Here is an 18,294-nt window from a genome sequence, read left to right as displayed (position 1 = left end):
TCCCCTAATTGATATTTTACTTTATTCTCATCACTTTGATGCTTGATATTGTATTGATATTGTAAGGAGAAATTATCTCCTAGTCACTAATGGGAGGTGAAGGGTTAATTAATAATACTTTTTACTTACTTTCCACAAAACTGATTTAATGAAAAGGAGAATGTTTAGTACTCTCACTTCCCTTTTCAGTCCTTTCTCTCTCAACACCAACACATCAAGCACTCTGGAACCAACTTGTTGGCCTAATTCTGACAACCTGTTTAAATGATTAGAATCAAAATCACTAACAATAAACTGCCCAAGAAATCCATATTATTTTTTTGGAAGTATCTATGTGCACCAGAATCCTAAATCCTTGAATCTGATTGGCTAATTGTGTGCTTGTAAGTCCAGCTTTTCACTATACAGACCACTGTATGGAATTTTTGTGGTGTTCATACAGAAAAAAACTATGCACTGAGGACCTTAAACAAGATTGAAACCCCACTACCCATGGTAAATAACATAAATTTTAACAGAAGTTAAATAGAAGGTCTTTTTTATTTGTCTCTCTGTCTGCACAGCTCACGATCTAAATACTTCCGTGATTCGGTCAACCAGTAGTCAGTTAAACGGTCATTATTCTGCAGAAAATGTGGTGCTGCGTCAGGTTAATTTAGAGTTATCAACTGAGTTTAAAACGTAAATTGGTCACCGTAAAGAGTTTAAAGACTGACGTTACGAACGTTAGCCTTCCGTCAGAGCGATCGAGCATCAGTCTATTTGTCACATATCAGTCAATCAATTGAATTACTTCCACAACATTTTCATCCTGTACGAGACAGTCGTAAAACCAGTAGATGACATATTAAAAATCACAGTCTCCCAATTAGCTAAACAGGAATGCCATCGCATGAGATTAATAAAATAAAGTATGATATTTTCGCTCCTAAGGTTCTGTTTTCACTCACTTGGTTTGAAGTTCCGGTACAGTGTGAACTCTGTTTTGGCAATACTGAACCATCTCCGAAAACAGCAAGCCAAAAGTGCTGACATTTATCTACAAAAAACATATGGATCGTTCTAAGAGCACAAAAAAGTAGTCAGCCGATTAAAGATCAACCACTGAATACCTCATTCCGCCCTTTACTGAGCGGTTTTTCAAGGATGTTTGACGATCTACCTCTCCGGACTGACTCCATCTTGTTTTAGACCTGGCTGCTAAGGTAGAAGGCTTGGCTGGCAATAATGTAACAAAATGGCGGATGCAGAAGATGCAGAGCGTCTGGAAAGAAAATCAGTCGTAGATCGATATTTTACGCGTATTTTTAAAACGGGTTTGTCATGATTACAGTTTAAAGTTTGCTTTTGTCGATGTTTGTTAGGGTAAAATTTAGATTATTCTCTTTTTGCTAAAATTCACAGATATAATGGGGAAATTTTGCGAAGATCAATGTGTGCTGCAGCATTCAAACAAGTAAGAAGCTGGAAGAAGCAAGGAACGACTTGATATTCACAGAAAAAATGCAGTTTAAGCCATCAAAGGAAAATGCATCTGAGGAGCATATATCTTTTACAGACTTATTTTTCTGCATTTGCCTAAACTGCAGTTAACTTTCGAATTTCAATGTCGTTTCTATGCAGAGTAATTTTATTCACTTAGGGTGATTCCTTTGAATTAAAAATTGTCTTTTCAAAAACCACAACATAAAAGGTAGGTCTCTGTGCTTGCTTAATTGGAGGTACATCAGCAAAATTACAACAGCCATGCTCAGACAGAAAACATAATTCTTTCTAAATAATTGCAAAAGTAGCAAATTTGAATATTTTTTTTTTCTTCTTAAAGAGAATGGCAGACAATATAAATTTTACAATTATCTGACCCCATATATGTACCTGTATACTTACAGGTAATTATCACGTGCATTGTTTCATTAGAGTTTTGGAAAAAACTTGTTGGGTAGAATACCCAGAGCATTGCCTTCAAGGTCATAATTTGCACCTTATACATGCTTTTAGTGTTATCATTTTTCCTTTAGATTTTTATTTTTTCAATTTTTTTTTCAATACTTAAAATTAAGTGAATAATTTTACACCAAGATTAAGCAATGAAAAATACAGGTAACTGTGTTTGCTCAAGATTAAAAGACTTTCGTACCTGTCTATCTTGTCCATTTACCCTTTAACTTCCATGAGTGACCAAGAGAGAATTTCTCCTTACAATATCAATACAATATCAACCAGATAAGTAATGCGAATAAAGAAAAATATCAATTTGGGGATAATTTGTTGATCCAATACTAAATTCTCTGAACTAATATTATAAGAATTGTATAGTTGACAGTAAGGAGAATTACAATTTGATCTGGGAGTTAAAGGGTTAATTGAAAAAACAAACAAACAATACTGTACAGTATGTTCTTGGATTTTGCATACTTTACTAGATTAAACCTTTAATTCCCAGGATATGATTGTCAATTCTCCCCTTTAGCTGCTACACATTTTCTTGTAAATTAGTTAGAAGAATAGGGTGTTAGATCAAGATGTCCCCTTTAGCTGCTACACATTTCCCAGTAAATTAGTTAGAAGAATAGGGTGTTAGATCAAGATGTCCCCTTTAGCTGCTACACATTTCCCAGTAAATTAGTTATAAGAATAGGGTGTTAGATCAAGACGTAAACTTCTATCTGATGAGTTTCAGTATTCCCATTACTTGATTGCTAGATAATGTATGCATATTATAGGGAGAAGTTAGATGTCAGTGACTTCTGGGAGTTAAAGGGGTAATTTACTTGTTGTTGTGTGCAGTACAGGATGCGCATTGAAATACCGAGGAATCACCTTGGTGGTATTGAGATGAGCTTGAATGAGTTCTGGCAGTGTAATGATTATTATGATTTACAGCAGGTTCTTGTTTTTACCTCAGAATCATGGCAAAATATTTTGATCTTCATTTTTTCAGGATATGTGTGATTACTGTAGCACCAAGTCACCCTTTACTCCAATGTAAGCAGATTGTGAAAGTGAATTTTCAAGTGAGCACCAAGGTGAATCGATTGGATAACAAAGTTTCTGGGAAAGGGAAGAAAGGTGCTCAGCATTTACAACCAGAGTCTTTAATTTGTGAAGTCACAAGTTCAGATGGCAGCAAATATTCACTGTATAGGTATGAAATATTTTTTATATACAATGAAAAATTAGTCCTTACACTTTAAATCTTGTCTAGTGTCAAACCAGAGAATATACTTAGGCATTTGTAATGTCAGAGTTGCCAAACTCTACAAATCTGAAGATGTAAGATGGGATGATTTCCCCCAACCCACCCCTACCCAAATTTTCTTGTAGCTGTTTTGTCCCAGTCTCTGCCCACAAATTGAAGTTCCTTAGGAGGGACATCAGCAAAATTACAACAGCTATGCTCAGACAGAAAACATAATTCTTTCTTAATAATTGTAAAATTTATATTGTCTGCCATTCTCTTTAAGAAGAAAAAAAACTATTCAAATTTGCTACTATTTGGGGGATTTAGGAAGCTGAACTAGTGGTTGGAAGAATTTTTTTTTTCCTATCCAGGAGACACTCTGATATTAGGTTGGAGATTTCACATATTAACCCTATAACTCCCAAGATCTCATTAGTAATTCTCCTTACTGTCTGCAGTGTAATTCTTGCGATGTTGGTTGGAGAATTTGGTATTGGATCAACTTTTAATCCCCTAAGGTTTTTTTCTTTATTCTCATCACTTGTCTGCTTGATATTGTATTGATATTGTAAGGAGAAATTCTATCTTGGTCACTCATGGGAGTTAAGGGGTTTATACAAACTTTTAATGCTTGATGTGTTTTTATATATCATGATCTCATACATAGCTGCATCAGAGGAAAGCTGGTTGAAGCTAATGAAAAACTGGTCACAAATCCACAACTGTTGTTAGAAAAGGTTTGGCACTAACAAATCTGTAAATTAATGTATTAATTTGTATTAGTATTGAGAGGAGGGATTTTCAAAAGTTTTTAATTGTGCTGCATTTCACCCTTTCACTCTTAAGATCTCATTAATAATTCTCTTTGCTGTTTCCCATACAATTCTCATGATGCTACATGTAGTTTAAAGAATTTAGTATTGGATCAATCGATAATCTCCTTATTGATATTTTTCTTTGTTCTCATCACTTGTCTGCTTAATATTGTTTTGATATTGTAAGGAGAAATTCTAGAAATGTGGGACAGCTGTACTTTTTGCTCACATGTCTTGTGCAACAAATGAAAATACGCAACCTCAATCTTGTCAGAGTTCTTGGCTGATTATGCTTCCAGCTGAAAGGTGTAATAACTACATCCAGATTAAAGTTTATTTAACACTTTCTGCTTTCCTTTTTTTCCTTTAGCCACAAACTGAAGGCTACCTTGCTGTAGTCCTCCCAAAACTCACTGAGAATATTCTGAATGGACTTTTGACAAAAGAAGACTATGAACAACTTTTAGAGGACAGGAAAGCACTAGATGGTATGAGATTAACAATTTGTTTTATTTTGTGGACATTTTCTAGGTAAGAAAAGATTTGATTTTAGAACTTTAACCCTTTCGCCCCTTAGAGTGACTTAAGCATCTAAATTCTCTTACGATATCACCCCTGAATCAAGCATAGGCGTGAGAATAAAGGACATGATCACCAACTAAAGAAACTGTTGATTGTTCAACAAATTCTCCTTGTCAGCACCTAAGGAAAAATATAGAGAACAGTATGGAGAATATGCACAGCATACTGATGTTAGGTGCAAAGAGGTTAAAGGTAGAAGAATATAGTTTATGGATTCTTTCATGAAGTGCACTATTCTGTACAGCGCCTCACAGTGATGAACAGCACTGACACAGCACAACACAAGTCTCTTTTAAACCATTTCAATCAAACGAGTTTCATGATATGAACAATATTCTGATACCTTCCATCTTTTCTTTAGTCAAAAGCGGGTGATATTTATCTCAAGAGTGTCCGGGTTTTTGTAGAGGACCCAATCGTTTACGAAGAAGACACCCAAACACTTCCGAAGGCGTTTGGAAGATTTCCGAAGGCAAATGAAGGTTCCAGGGCAAATGGCTGCAACTGTGGCTGTGAATGAAAATGGTATGATGAAGAGCAGTAGGAAAAAGATTGTGTGATGGTAAAGATTACTTTTCTTTAGCAGTCTTGTTGATGGTTCGTTGATGTTTGAGGAAACGAGGAGAATATCGTCAGCCATTGCATTCGTCAACATAGAGCACGTGTTTAACTTCGTAATGGCTTTCTTACCGTGGAGTCTGTGGCTCAGTGGTAGAGCATTGGAGCGCGGAATCCGAAGGTTTGAGGTTCGATTCCTCACAGAGACTCAGAATTCTTTCTTTATCCCACGTTCGTGACAAGACGAAAAAAAAACTTTCGCTATAACCGATATACTACGTGGGTCCACACTTCATTCATGTGCAAAATAACATTGTTGTAGAGATGTTAGTTGTGAAAGGCCAGCTTTTCCTAATTTCCTCACCTTGGGTGAAAAACTGGTTTTATCGATTACGGGAAAACGACATTCTATCTGAAAATAGCGGCTGTACTCTCGTTTTAGTACACAGTTGAAATGGATATATTGTATCCAGTTTTATATTCAAACTTTTAAGAGAAACCGAGGATAGGATTTTAACACTGTGCGAAAAACCGATTGGTAATGGTATAATTTTATGCTTAAAAGGAGCTATAAAATAAGCAATTGCTATCATGTACCCGAAATACTGGACATGAAAAGATCCAATCCCCCTCTCTTAATAAAGCTCGAGACGATCACTGACTTTATTTTGGCAACTTGCTAGTTGAATCGAAATAAAACCAGTCATTTACAAACGATGGGCATGTTTTGTGGTTTTTTAGTCTTTAAAACCCTTAAACTTCCAAGATCTGATTTTGAATTCTCCCTTATAACTGCTTTGCATGCCCTTGTAATAGTTGCGAGAATTTGCTCTTTGGTCAAGATGACAACTCTGACCTGCGATAAGTTTCAGTATTCTCGTTACCTGTTTGCTTGATAGTGTATTGATATTATAGGGAGAAGTTAAATGTTAATCACCACTGCGGAGTTAAAATGTCAATAGTGCACCGAAGCAATTGCAATAAACTGATTTTGTTTCCAATCTACAAAAATTTGGGATTTCTTAAGCAAACTTTGAATGTAGAAAAAAAGATTGGATCTCGAGTTTTTTCAGATTAATACCTGTGAGCAGAAGACATTCCGATCGTAAACAAAGCTTTAAACCTCCGTTTCTGGCGCACTTTTAGCTTCCCGTGGTAATTTGTTGCAATTCTGGTAACTTGCGCGCTGTTTTTAAGCTTTCACGACTAATAGTCGCTTGATCTTCACACATGATAACGAGTTTATGCGTGAAGTTTTTTACGACAAATGGCGAAAATGAACTCGTATTTAACTCACGTTTCGTATAGTTCTTAAATCAGCGCTACAGCAAAATAGCAGAAAAAGATTTTCCACAGCTAATAGAGAATAACGACTGAAAGAAGTAGGCAAAAAATTCAAATTTTTTCTTTCGCCGAAGAAGTTCGTGCCTCAACTCAAATGCCGCCCCAATCCCTTCTCTCATCTGAAGCTCGCTTCATACCGAAAGAGACCAGACAGACTACCAACGGCTCATTGGTGCACTTTCATTATCTGACAAAACAACGCCTTTGCAAAATTAATCCCAGAATGCAACGCGAGAGACAACGTTTTACGTCACGGATAGGTTTGTAACGGATACGCGCGAGAACGGACGTCACAGAGCTCAATGAGGTCATAGCGAGTTGGAACGAAATGAAATACTCCACACGATAACAGTTCACGATGGGTTTTAAAAAGACACTGAAAGCTCTTGAAATCCTTGAGAAGCCAGAAGCCATCTTTAACCGGAGGCTTCAAAGTAACCCATATCATCCATTTAACATGGTTGAACGAAATAGTAAGTGGAAATGTGGTTGTTCACGCTACTAGAAGTATGAGTGGTAGAATGTAAGTAGGCTTGATTACGGCTGAAAATTTCTTTCCGACAGAATTTCTGTTTAGGATTGGTGGTTTAGTCAAAGCATAATGTAAATAATGTCAGTTCTTTTCATTTTTTCTTGTCCGTGTCTTTTGTTTGTTTTGTTTTCTTTTGCTTTTTCTTGTAAACATTGAGAGTCGATTTATGCAATAAAAATGACTGGACGTGCGCAGTTTTGGAAACTGACTCTCGCTTCCTTTTTCCAATCTTTATTTACGCGAGTATGCAACAGGTCTTTTTTTCGATCAACGGTTGTTTTTCCTGGTTATTGAAGAGATGATCACCATTATAGGAGCAACTTTCCTTGAGGGGTGAAAAGCATTCTGGGATACGTAATGATTTTGTTGATGTAGAAATCACCCGTTTTATTTCAGAAAAAAATTGTACTTCTCTCAACTCGATTATCATTATATCTACCTTACACAGGCCAAAAAATCAAATTTTGCCGAGTCAAATTGAACCAGCCGCAACTGATTCAAAGTTTTTGATTAATTTGCAGAGTTCGTTCTTGCTCTGAGTAGAAAACGATTTTACATTGGAACACTTACGGCTTTCGTTTCAATAGTTGCACTGATTACGTGGGGAATTGCGTTTGAGGCCAGCGTAAGTATATTTGATAAACGATTACATTAAAACACATGCTAAACTAAAACAAAACAACTCAAACAAAAATTACAGTCGTTAAATATTCTTGGACAATAAGACTTTAGATAACTTGCCTTCTCATAAATTCTCTGCCAGTTGAATCTGATTCGATCCAAAGGTGATCAACACTAGTGTGTCTTTCATCGATTTGATACATGCGCTTTCGCCAGCACGTGATAAACACGGATCAGAATTTTTAGGTCATTAATGATTCTTGTGATTTTTCTGCGCGCAATCTCTACCTGAGTTTCTTGCGCAGAAGGGTGATCATTTGATAAATTTTACTCAAAATTTTAGTTTACCGTCCGGAAGACGGGTTTTGAGAATCGTTTAAAAAATTCATTTTGAATGACTTTGTTTTGATAGAACACCAGACTCTTATGAAAAGACAACGAATAAGTATAAAGCCTTCAAAAGTCACAGTTAAATATTTAATCACGGCTTTGATTATTCACAAGAATTAATAAGAGTGGTGAATTCTCAATTGTGCTTGCATAGAGAGGTGTTGAGAGCTGGTTTAATTTACATTTTACATTGTCCCACTCTTTACCAGCAATACATGGTATTTCTCATCCTTGTGGGTGGTGTATCAGCTATCATGGCGTGGGAGAACAGAGGACACCGCACATGCGTGTTAGACGGGGAGCGTGCGCAGTACGTGTGTGTAATTGGAGAACATTCTGTGGAGAATGGCAACTTCCATAACGTTTACATTAGACTTAAAGCGCAAAAGCACGGTAAGAAGTCGGGAATAGATCAAAACGTGGTCTAACTTAGACATCTCTACACTAGTTGTAGTCGTTCTCTCTCTGACGCGAGTGGGATGAGTATTGTGGACGAGAAAACGTGTGTGCCTCACGCGTCAACCTTGTCCAGTTATTTTTCTTCCCTCAGTTTTGTATTTACGCCGTCTTTGAACCATCCTTCCAAACTTTTCCCCTAACTGAGACGCAATTGCCGATAGTCTTTTATAGTCACACCCATACTTGGGTTTTATCCTGATTAGGCAGTAAGGCAATGTTGTTCTCGCTATGCGCAGTCGCAATCGTAAAACCAACCTGTCTAGTCATGCACTCGTTCTCTACATTAAGTCACCTGCGTTGCGTGATCCATTCAATTAAGACTAAACAGTTATCATTTCTCTCTCAGGGGCGGGTGAAATGTATTACTATGTCGTATTTAACGGATTCCACCTGACGGAGCAAAAGATCACATCTTATTCCAAAAACGATAAGGCAAGTGATTTAGTTAAATTCTTAGAATTTCTCTCAGTTGTAACTGTCAACCAATCTTCTTCTTCGTACATCGCTAATTTATTATCTAACATTGAAATTCAGATCAGCTTGATATCATGTTAACGTAGAAATAAACGGAATGGGAGGTCAGGCTATATATATCTAGACTTGATATAAATCGTTTGTTTCCTGACAGAGCATCACTGAGAACTTACCTCAGCTGACAATGGAATTCAGTATTGATAATTGCTACATATGTGACAGCTCTTTTTTGAATGATGTTTGCAACGCCAGTGCACGTAAATTTTATTGTCTTGAGCGTGTCACCATACGACTGCTGTTTGCACTTCAGTTTCCTCACACCAGATAGGATTTTTTCCTTGATACAAAATAACATAGACATTTCCGATGTTAGTTATTTTCTGAGACTCCCAGTAAAACTCGTGGATTTTACTGTTCAAGGTTTGCCACAAATCAAGTGAAAACAACTTTCTTCCATCGCCTATTGCCTGCTTAAATACTCAAGCGGTTATATAGATCTGCGCAATCTGATTGGTGGAGGATTTTGTTCTCTCATGCAATAATTGTCGTGCGGGATGATTATGAAATCAAGGACTAATATTTTAAATGGCCACTGCACAATTTTTGATGGCATCAAATTAGACAATGACCAAGAATGCATCCATTTGCTTTGATATTTATCTGAGTGATAACATTGATTCAGGCTGAGATAATATTGTCTTAAATGGAATATTTACGACGATGAGTTAAGACGCTGTCTTTTCTTCTTGTCTTATTTTAATAAACTTTTTTTTTCTTTAGAAGCTGCGTGTTTTGGCAAAGAGGCTGGCGGAAAATCTTAATCTTAACTACTTTGATGTAAAAGCCAGTTCAAGAGACCGTATCTTTTGGTCAAAACAGACATTTTTCATAATTTTGTGATAATGTTTACAAAGGTGAATAATTTAGAAAGAATGGAAATAATCGCAAAGACGTACATAACAAATCGTGTAATGTAATCGCCTGGGTTAGATAAGTCCTGCGAGAGGGTCTCAGTGGGGTTAACCGTTAGCTGTAAAACGGCCCAAAAATTTAGCCGTTAGGCGTAAAAATTGACAAATTCTAACCGTAAGTCGTAAAAAAAAAGTTAACAATAAAAATATGACTGGTGGAAACAATGGAAAGGTGTTAACCGTTAGCCGTAAATTGGCCAAAATTTTAACCGTTAGCCGTAAAAGCCATCACCCCATTGAGACCCTCCTGGGAAGACCTGGTGTCGGTAGCGACTGACATTTCGGAAACCCTTGCAGAAATAAGTTATTCTCTGATTACCTTATATTCCCGGTCTTATAATCTTCAGAACAGCCTTAACTTATGGCAGATGTCATTCGACACCGTCCTGTGGTTGATGTCCCAAGTGTTAAGAACAGCAAATTTAATGTTGAGCAGCCTGTGTAATCCTCCTTAGATCATTATATTCTGATCTCACATCCTCGTTGACTTAAATTCATAAATTTACTCAATTTAGCCCTCAACAAAACGTTTAACTTTCTTCTGATGTGTAAATTCAAGAGGTTGGTTGGGTAAATTGAGTAAACTGAACTACAGCTGAATTATTTTGGACAAACAACTTGTAAAACAGTGATAAGGGTGGAATAACAAAATGGCAAATTTTGAGGTCGGTAGAGAGGAAGAAGAAAGAGGTGTTTTGTCTTGTTTCGAAGGGATGGGAACCTACGTGTTCCATACTTATATAAACTCGTGGTTACTTACAACAAGAAAACAAGAAAAGTAAGAACAACAAAATGAGTTATAATGCCCATTTATTTTGCTCATGAATTACAGGCCAATCGTACATCCAGTAATTTATCGTTTTGTTCTACGTCATCGCCGCCTGAAATTACATTACATAATATTTGCTATTTTTACTAAAATCAAAACAGTAATAACAACTAACGGCGAAATTCAAACGAGGTTAGTTGTCCGAAAAAAACATGTAAGCCTGTCTACACCAGCCTAATGAAAGAAACAGAGAAAATTTGGAAATGCAACAGTTTTGAAGGAGAGAGTTCACTCTAAGATCATCGCATCGATTATTACACCTGATGAAAATTAATGAAAATATGGCTAATACGAAAACGAAAGCTATACTTGAAACTGAGCATAAACATCACAACAAACTTTGCCTCCGTTGTCGCTCTCGGTGTAATCATCCAGATCCTCGCCGTACCAAAGGCGTAGCTGCTGACCAGCAAGTACTGGATAAGGCTTGGCAAATGGATTTAGCACAATCTCTTTGGAGAATGAGTCATATCCGGGAACCCTCGCCCACTTGCCTCTTTGGCCCTTGTTCTTTATGAGTTCTGCTGGCGGCAAAATGATCCGTTTGTCGTCCGATGTTGTTATGACCACATCAACCTCTTCTCCTGAAGAGCGATGTTGACCACACCCCCAAAACGACCAGTGTTTGGGATTTGCAACGTCACAGGACACGTAACCGTACAAGTGGACCAACTTTATAGCGGCCAGTCCGCCGCCAGATGGCAGGTAGAAGGATCCAGGCTGAGTATCCCTGGTGCCAAAACACACTGGAGCAGTATTTGCCTTCTGCCAGTTACCTAAGGGAAAGATAATCTTTATTACATTTGGTCACGAAACCTAGTCTTCATCAAACTTCCAACTTTAAATCAATAATAGCTTGGTTTTCGGTTGAGCCTGGACAAAATATATACCAAAACTGGGATCTCATGATAAAGGTTTTTTAATTATTTTTCAAATCTTGTTGGTGTCGACGAGATTTTTATAATTTGCTCATCTTGAAAAATGAAGCTTGTATTTTTCAAGTTTGTCACTCAAAGAATAGATAAACAGAGCATTTATACTAAGACAGCACGTATTAGATTCGGTTTAACTACTTAATGTTGACATGTTTGTGTGTAAGTGTATATTTGACTCATGTTACCTCGTAGCTGAAACGTTCCCAATCTCTGAAGTGGTAAAATCTCAATCATAGTGTCAACAAACGAGAGAGGCGTGCGATTTCAATTCATGTTTGTTAATCCATAATTTGGGGATTACCTCATCCCAGATGGAACAGGACTTGGTTTAGAGTCTCCCGAGTTCCTTTGACTAAAGGATCAGTTCAAATTTCAAAAACAAGGACTATTACGTGTACGTCAAGTTGCTTGCAATCCTGATTCAAGGATGATCAAAGTCCCCTTCCCTTCCCCCCCCCCCAATCAAAAATAAAAAATAAATCGACGTCGTTAATAATTAAACTGCTTTAAATACCTGAGGCCTGTGAATTCACGCTTTGACCAGTAACAGCGAAGAAAATCGCGATGAAACACAAAGCTTTCCAATCTGCAATCTACAAACAATACGACATTATTTGTTGATACATTGCAAACTCATTCCTACTGTTAGAAAGGCATCATGTGACCATCACGGTCAGTAAGACTTATCGGATGTCTCGTCGGGCAGAATGCCAATTGTTCTCTTGACATGCTGGTGGAGATGAGCATTGTGGTGGGATAACGGTTTTATTGGACGCAATTAAGCACGGAGTCCTCTCTATGAAATACTTCTTACTTCCCATAAGGAATCAAAGCTCAGAACTTCGGATTCCACACTTCGATGCTCTATCACTGAAGTACAGAGACTCTCTTTGGCGAGCTTGTTCATTGTTTGGTAGCGTCGCCAGTGGGTTTGAATCATACACAGTTAACTCTCGCTGCAATACTGGCCATTCCTTTTTATTTTTTTTTTCTTTCTGTGTCTGGGTTCGCTTCGTCATAAATCGCCGTTACTCGGTGTGGTTATTTGTTTAAGGGAAAAGAAAGCCCAAGGATCTCGTTTAAGAGAATATCAAGCATCCAATTATTCAACAAGCTAAAGAACTTAACCAGACAGGTTGTACTAGTCGTTAGATTCGGAGCATAACTCGTGGTGACCATCGTAAATTATAGAGGTTGATGGGCCACCTTAAAAACTGGCCTTAATAGATACTCAAAATGCTTAAGCGTGGAGCGTGTTGAATCCTCTACATGGAAAAGTTAATGCGAGTATACTATATTATACAAAAAACATTATTTTACAATAAGATTCTCTCACCATTTCGAGCTTTGAAGAATGGTTCTTCTCCAAATTATTCGCTGGTTCTCTTCAAGTTGCCAGTAGACTTGAATGATGAGTACAGAAATCACGGCTTCTTTTATACAGTATCATCTGTTTATCAGCTTCCTGTGTACGTGATCTTTCGAACAACTTGTACCTTTGCCTTAGGCGGAATTGGTATCAAACGAGCTTACCTGTCACTTGATTTCTCGGAATTCTTGTGTTGTTTTTCCTTGTTGCTACATGTGTTCTATCTTGTTTGTTCTATCGTGTTTTTAGAATTTTAAACTAAAACGTTCTGATCATGCAAGGTGACTACTGTTCCACCTAAGTAGATCATTGCCTGTTTTAATTACTTCAAAAAGTAATGTACCTTAGGTTTTGAGAACTGTAGGGAAAATCCATCACTGGTTTTGTTTCTGGCTTTCTTTACATTTGTCGTCGACGTATTTAGCACGCATTTTGGCAGGTTCATGTACTGTTTATAATGGTATTCGGATAACGGATGTGATATTTTAGGAATAAGCACGTTTTCATCCCTAAAATAAATATTTAAGAGCAAAATTGCTCAATTTATCTGCAAAACGTAGTTGAATAGTATTTGAATGAAGTATTTGTTTCATGGGCCAGGAACAAAATCCCGGAACCTATAGTGGAAGTTCTCGAGACTAAAATTTGTGATTTTCCATGCCTGATCAATGATGTGACCCCAACCAAAAAAGGTCAAATTTTGTGGGTCTTATCGGGGAAAACATTCCCTTTTTTGGGAATGTTGCTCGCATTGTATATATGAAGGATGATCACCTTTTGTTATATGGCACATCAATCCTTATCAGCGCATAGTCACATGTTTTTGACGAGTGTGATCAGTTACGCAATAAGGTGGACTCCCCTCTCCTCTTTCTCTTCTTCTTTCTTGCTTTCTCTCCTTCTCTTACGCTGTTTCTGGTTTGATAAACACACTTTTGCCGAATGTCATTAGACATTGTCCCTTGTATGATGTCGCTCTTGCTAAGGGTTACTTGGTCTTTCCTCTTGCATTTTGTTCACCTCCTTAGTGGAAATCTCTTTATTTATTAAGCAACGGATGAATAGTCTAGGTTTCAGTTTCGAATGGCTTCCCATTTTTTTTTCTTTTTTATGTTATTGGACAAAAAAATGCTTCTTTTCAGGGGGAAATCGTACATTCATTCAGTACTGCTGGACATCTTGATCTACTAATAGACGCATTCGCAAAATTCTCAGGTTTTAAAAAACATAAGATTCGGAAATAAGCTGGCCGATTATGGAAGACTCATGGAAGAAGAGGAAAAGAGAAATTTGAACTATCATTCCTTCGGCATAATTGTATCATTCAGTTTCTTTTTCAACTTCAATCCATTGTCAAATTTGCTTTAGTTGCTAAACAACGGAATTCCGGTGTGCGTGCTGTCTGATGGCAAGACACATACGTGAAGCGGAAATCTGCTCTTTACTGTAGTCGCTTGTTGAAGGGAACCCATTTTGACGAGTTATACATTTCTAGGATTTCTACGTACATAGGAAAAGCTCTCTTAAGGAGGACGCCTTCAAATCTGGGTTTGTATTAATTGAGTGAGTGATTCAGTAGGTATACTGGGCTTTTCTTGTGTACGTAGAAAACCTCGAAATGGATAACTCGTTAAAATGGGTTCCCTTCAACGTAGTAAGCGGTCAGGTAACAAGCGATACACTGTGAAAGTAAGGTGAGGTATTTTATAGAAAATTGGACGCATTTTTTTATTCCTTAGAGCGGTCGTAAATATTCCCATACAAACTCTTATACTTCCGCCATGACTGTTATTTGGCAAGATGATCATGTCACAGCTGGAGCTTGGGCTTGATTTTCTGGTCAGCTGCCAATTCGATTAAGTAAAAAGACTTTGTAAATGAGATTCTAAAAGTACCAAATGCGCAAGAAATCAGCATATGTCAGCGCCACTGACAAAGGAAAAGGACTTGCACTTCAACTCTAAAAATGCCTAGGTCAACTATCTCATTAGTAAAGAACACGGAACCCTGAAAGTCCTGAAAACCGAAAGTTGAAGAAGATTAACAAAGCAAACAGATTTTCCTTGTTTGGTCACGATATCAGCAGATGCAATATTTGACAGATTATAAAAGAAATAATGTCTTCAAAAGGTTTATAATTCAGTTCCAGGGGCAGCTGGAAAGAAAGGACTCGAAAAGAATAAGACGAGAAAGAAACACCCATCAAGGGTCGAGATAGCGAGAGACACACAGTGGCTGTTATGGGTTTTCCTTATGATCCAACGGCATGTAAACGAGCCCGGCATCATGTTCCTCTATTGCCACACACAAAGCTTTCTTTTTTGATATTTTCTTGAAAACGCCGTCTTATCAATGACAATGTGGCTCAAGATTTTCGAAGAACTTTCTTCAATTCGTTCGAAAGATTTTCATATAACCCATTAGTATTCTCAAACTAGACGCTCGAGGAGCGTTCACTCGGGCTTCATATCGAGCGTTTTACTTGAGCATTCACCACTGGATAGTTTGGTATGATTGACTTTAAGCATGTCTCGCATACTAGGGCTCTGTATTCATTTAAGGGGTCATCATTTTCTTCTTCATTACTATTTAATTTATCATTTTTTCTTGTATCAAACTCCAAAGCAGGATCGCTATCTATTGTTACATTGTTTGATGTAGCTTGTTAATGTGTATCATTATCGACTGCATCATTTTGTAAAGTTCTGAGGTTGCTATCAATATTGTTAATATCGATTAGTATATCTTTGTAAAATGGATTATGTACTTTGAGCTAGTTAAGAACTTGCTGTATTAACTCTGGTCGTGATGCTTCAAAATAAACATGTCCTCTAGATTGTAACTTTCTTTTAAGCTTTAAGTATTATTATGCAAGATCTATCAGGTTGATGAGGGAGTTGATTACATGTCTGATCACATTCTACAGGTACATTACATATTGCACCCTTATTTTTTCTCTGTTGTCCTTTATGCATGACCCCAATCTTCTTAAATACTATTCGTTGAGTTATTCGTATTTTTTCTAGTTTTTTTCTGAGGATAGTTCTGTGGGTATTTCATCCACATACATATTATTCGCTTCAGCCTGACATGGTAATTTTCCTTTTGTGACCTTTGAGTGACATGTGTTGCATATACACTGTTTTCCATGAAATAACTGTTGAATACTGAAATATGTTTGGCAAGGGTGCTTCTCGTTTATGCATGTCATAACTGATTTCTTATAAAGTATTCAATTACAGACAGTACATATATAATAAGGGCCCTCTCTTATTTTCCTCTTTAACCGGTTAATACACAATTCAACTGATTTGGCTTTCAGTAATTTCTCACTGGGTTGGGAAAGTAACTCTTTCTTCTTTCTAGCATCCATAGTTGAATAATTTCTTCTGTCTTCTAGAAACCTTTTTTTGGCAACAGGTTCCATGCTGTCATACACGTTTTTTTTTCTGTGGTTTCTCATGATGTGTTTCCTTTCGATTTCAGTAATTTTACATGAACAGCAGATAAGTTGTATATCATATTCCATAGTCTGACATTCCTGTTTATTTTGAATAATATTATTAATTTCCTCTACTAGATTATCCACAAACAGTAAATACTTACAGAAAACCTCTGCCCAGAACCACAGGCCTCTCTACCAAAAGAATACTTTGTTTAAGTTTGATACTTTATGTAACTTGCTTTATTTGCAAAATAATTAACATTGAAGGCATCAGTAAATACACATTAACACAACTGCCAAAATTTTTTTCAGCCAAAAACTTGTTTATTTTTTTCAATCATTAATAATCATGATGTTATCTCACTCATTGATCTGTATGGCCTTGTACAAATGTATGAAATATGCTTCTCTATTATTTTGTTCATGGGATGCTCAAGTTAAGATAAAATCTCTAGTGACTATTGTTAGGGCCACTGCTTTGCCAAGCAGCTGTGCTAAAAAAGATTGAATGGTGGGCAGTACAGAAAACAATACTGAATACACCAATTGGCATTGGGTTCCATGCTGTCATACATATATTATTTTCTGTGTTTCCTCATGATGTGTTTCCTTTCAATTTCAGTAATTTTACATGAACAGCAAAGAAGTTGTTTATCATATTCCATAGTCTGACATTCCTGTTTATTTTGAATGATATTACTTTCCTCTACTAGGTTATCCACACCATTAATGTGTATTGTCTGTTTCATTGCAGGTGAGTGACTGTCTTCATAAGTCAGAAGAGAAAACAGTTTCCTTACTTTTGTATTTTGTTGATGAATAAAAGCTATACAATAACTTGAAATCCACCTTAAAAATCCTGTTTTCCCAGTGGGGTTCCTTAAAATCAAGGTCTCTAAAGATATTCTGCTTTCAGTTAAATTACTTAATTCTCTGTAACTCTATGTTAGTGCCGAAAATTGTAAAACTGTCAGGCAAGGTAACAGATGTTAAGCAGTACTTACTCTGCATTGTATTGTTAAGCTGAGATCCATTTTCAATAATTGCATCTAAGGTATTTGAGTTCCAGTAACTACAAGGTGAAATGATTGAGTAATGTAGGATAAAGGACTACTGCAAAACAGTGGTATTTGTTACACTTGTGTTGACCAGATATCTCTTTAATACCTCTCTTACATTGTTGCTTATTGCCACATCATATTTTGTAATTTGTTAACCATTTAGTTCCTACAGATCAGTTGCTCCATATAAACTTTGAAAGTGATACACTAAGTTGTCTGTAGATGATATATCTAATAGAACACACGTCCCTCGAGAGTGACTTTTACCATAAACATCTCTAGCACATGAGTCTAACACTTAAAAATGGCTATTATCAGCACAGTAACAAATACCCACAACAATACATCCGACTGTTAAAATATATGACCTATATTGTTCTGATATCAATGACTCAAAAGCTCTTTTCAGGCCCATACAGTATCGATAATCCCTCAATGGTTAGCTCAACATGGACATTACCAAGGTAACTTTCACTGTACTCTAGCTGGTAATCTTTCTCTTGCACTGTAAGCATTGATGGTAAATCTGCTAACAGTAAAATTGATTGTCTTGATAATTGTGACAAACTGCTATGTAGTTCACTTCCAATATGCATTATTTGTTTCAATTCATCAGGATTGCCTTTTCGTTTCATATTGTGGTATATTAATGCACATAAATTCATTTCAACACATTGTTGCCCAGCATTTTGTCCAAATACAACAACATCCCCTTGACTATATGGTGC

General features: G+C 36.8%; 4 protein-coding genes across 4 annotated transcripts in view; 2 read left to right on the top strand and 2 right to left on the bottom strand.

The window, feature by feature from the left end:
- The window catches only part of LOC131798144 (trafficking protein particle complex subunit 5-like), a 10,296-nt gene extending 9,080 nt beyond the window's left edge, over window positions 1–1,216 (bottom strand). The window contains exons 1-3 of the mRNA XM_066158783.1: window positions 1,113–1,216; window positions 951–1,039; window positions 126–256 (exon numbers count right to left, since the gene is read on the bottom strand). Of these exons, the coding sequence (XP_066014880.1) occupies window positions 126–256; window positions 951–1,039; window positions 1,113–1,181 (289 nt within the window). The 5' untranslated portion in view covers window positions 1,182–1,216. The remainder of the gene's footprint in view (window positions 1–125; window positions 257–950; window positions 1,040–1,112) is intronic.
- On the top strand, window positions 1,210–5,853 carry LOC131798143 (protein Abitram-like). The gene is made up of 6 exons (XM_059115792.2): window positions 1,210–1,316; window positions 1,405–1,456; window positions 2,942–3,145; window positions 3,849–3,918; window positions 4,367–4,484; window positions 4,940–5,853. The coding sequence occupies exons 1-6, from the start codon at window positions 1,238–1,240 to the stop codon at window positions 4,951–4,953; spliced, it is 537 nt and encodes a 178-aa protein (XP_058971775.1). The 5' UTR covers window positions 1,210–1,237; the 3' UTR covers window positions 4,954–5,853.
- A 985-nt stretch (window positions 5,854–6,838) lies between these two features.
- Window positions 6,839–10,372, top strand: LOC131798151 (cation channel sperm-associated auxiliary subunit TMEM249-like). The gene is made up of 6 exons (XM_059115802.2): window positions 6,839–6,953; window positions 7,534–7,637; window positions 8,233–8,416; window positions 8,829–8,914; window positions 9,737–9,815; window positions 10,296–10,372. The coding sequence occupies exons 1-6, from the start codon at window positions 6,839–6,841 to the stop codon at window positions 10,370–10,372; spliced, it is 645 nt and encodes a 214-aa protein (XP_058971785.1).
- A 348-nt stretch (window positions 10,373–10,720) lies between these two features.
- On the bottom strand, window positions 10,721–13,177 carry LOC131798146 (uncharacterized). The gene is made up of 3 exons (XM_059115796.2): window positions 13,028–13,177; window positions 12,206–12,284; window positions 10,721–11,532 (listed from the first exon to the last, which is right to left on the bottom strand). Exons 1-3 carry the CDS (start codon window positions 13,028–13,030, stop codon window positions 11,060–11,062), a joined length of 555 nt encoding a protein of 184 aa, XP_058971779.1. The 5' UTR covers window positions 13,031–13,177; the 3' UTR covers window positions 10,721–11,059.
- Window positions 13,178–18,294: the final 5,117 nt, after the last annotated feature.

The sequence above is a fragment of the Pocillopora verrucosa genome, chromosome 12, assembly GCF_036669915.1.
Source record: "Pocillopora verrucosa isolate sample1 chromosome 12, ASM3666991v2, whole genome shotgun sequence".
Classification (NCBI taxonomy): domain Eukaryota; kingdom Metazoa; phylum Cnidaria; class Anthozoa; order Scleractinia; family Pocilloporidae; genus Pocillopora; species Pocillopora verrucosa.
The sequence above is the reverse complement of the archived record's forward strand: the minus strand, read 5'-3'. Positions and strand labels throughout refer to the sequence as shown.

Bases quoted from the DNA above. Each gene is read 5' to 3' on its own strand.
- LOC131798143 (XM_059115792.2), top strand. From the start codon at position 1,238: ATGGCGGATGCAGAAGATGCAGAGCGTCTGGAAAGAAAATCAGTCGTA. The intron at 1,317-1,404 runs GTTTGTCATGAT...TAAAATTCACAG, and splicing joins TACGCGTATTTTTAAAACGG to ATATAATGGGGAAATTTTGC. The intron at 1,457-2,941 runs GTAAGAAGCTGG...TCATTTTTTCAG, and splicing joins GTGCTGCAGCATTCAAACAA to GATATGTGTGATTACTGTAG.
- LOC131798151 (XM_059115802.2), top strand. From the start codon at position 6,839: ATGGGTTTTAAAAAGACACTGAAAGCTCTTGAAATCCTTGAGAAGCCA. The intron at 8,417-8,828 runs GTAAGAAGTCGG...TTTCTCTCTCAG, and splicing joins ACTTAAAGCGCAAAAGCACG to GGGCGGGTGAAATGTATTAC. The intron at 9,816-10,295 runs GTATCTTTTGGT...AACTTATGGCAG, and splicing joins AAAAGCCAGTTCAAGAGACC to ATGTCATTCGACACCGTCCT.
- LOC131798146 (XM_059115796.2), bottom strand. The intron at 11,533-12,205 runs GTATTTAAAGCA...TCTTTCCCTTAG, and splicing joins CGTGAATTCACAGGCCTCAG to GTAACTGGCAGAAGGCAAAT.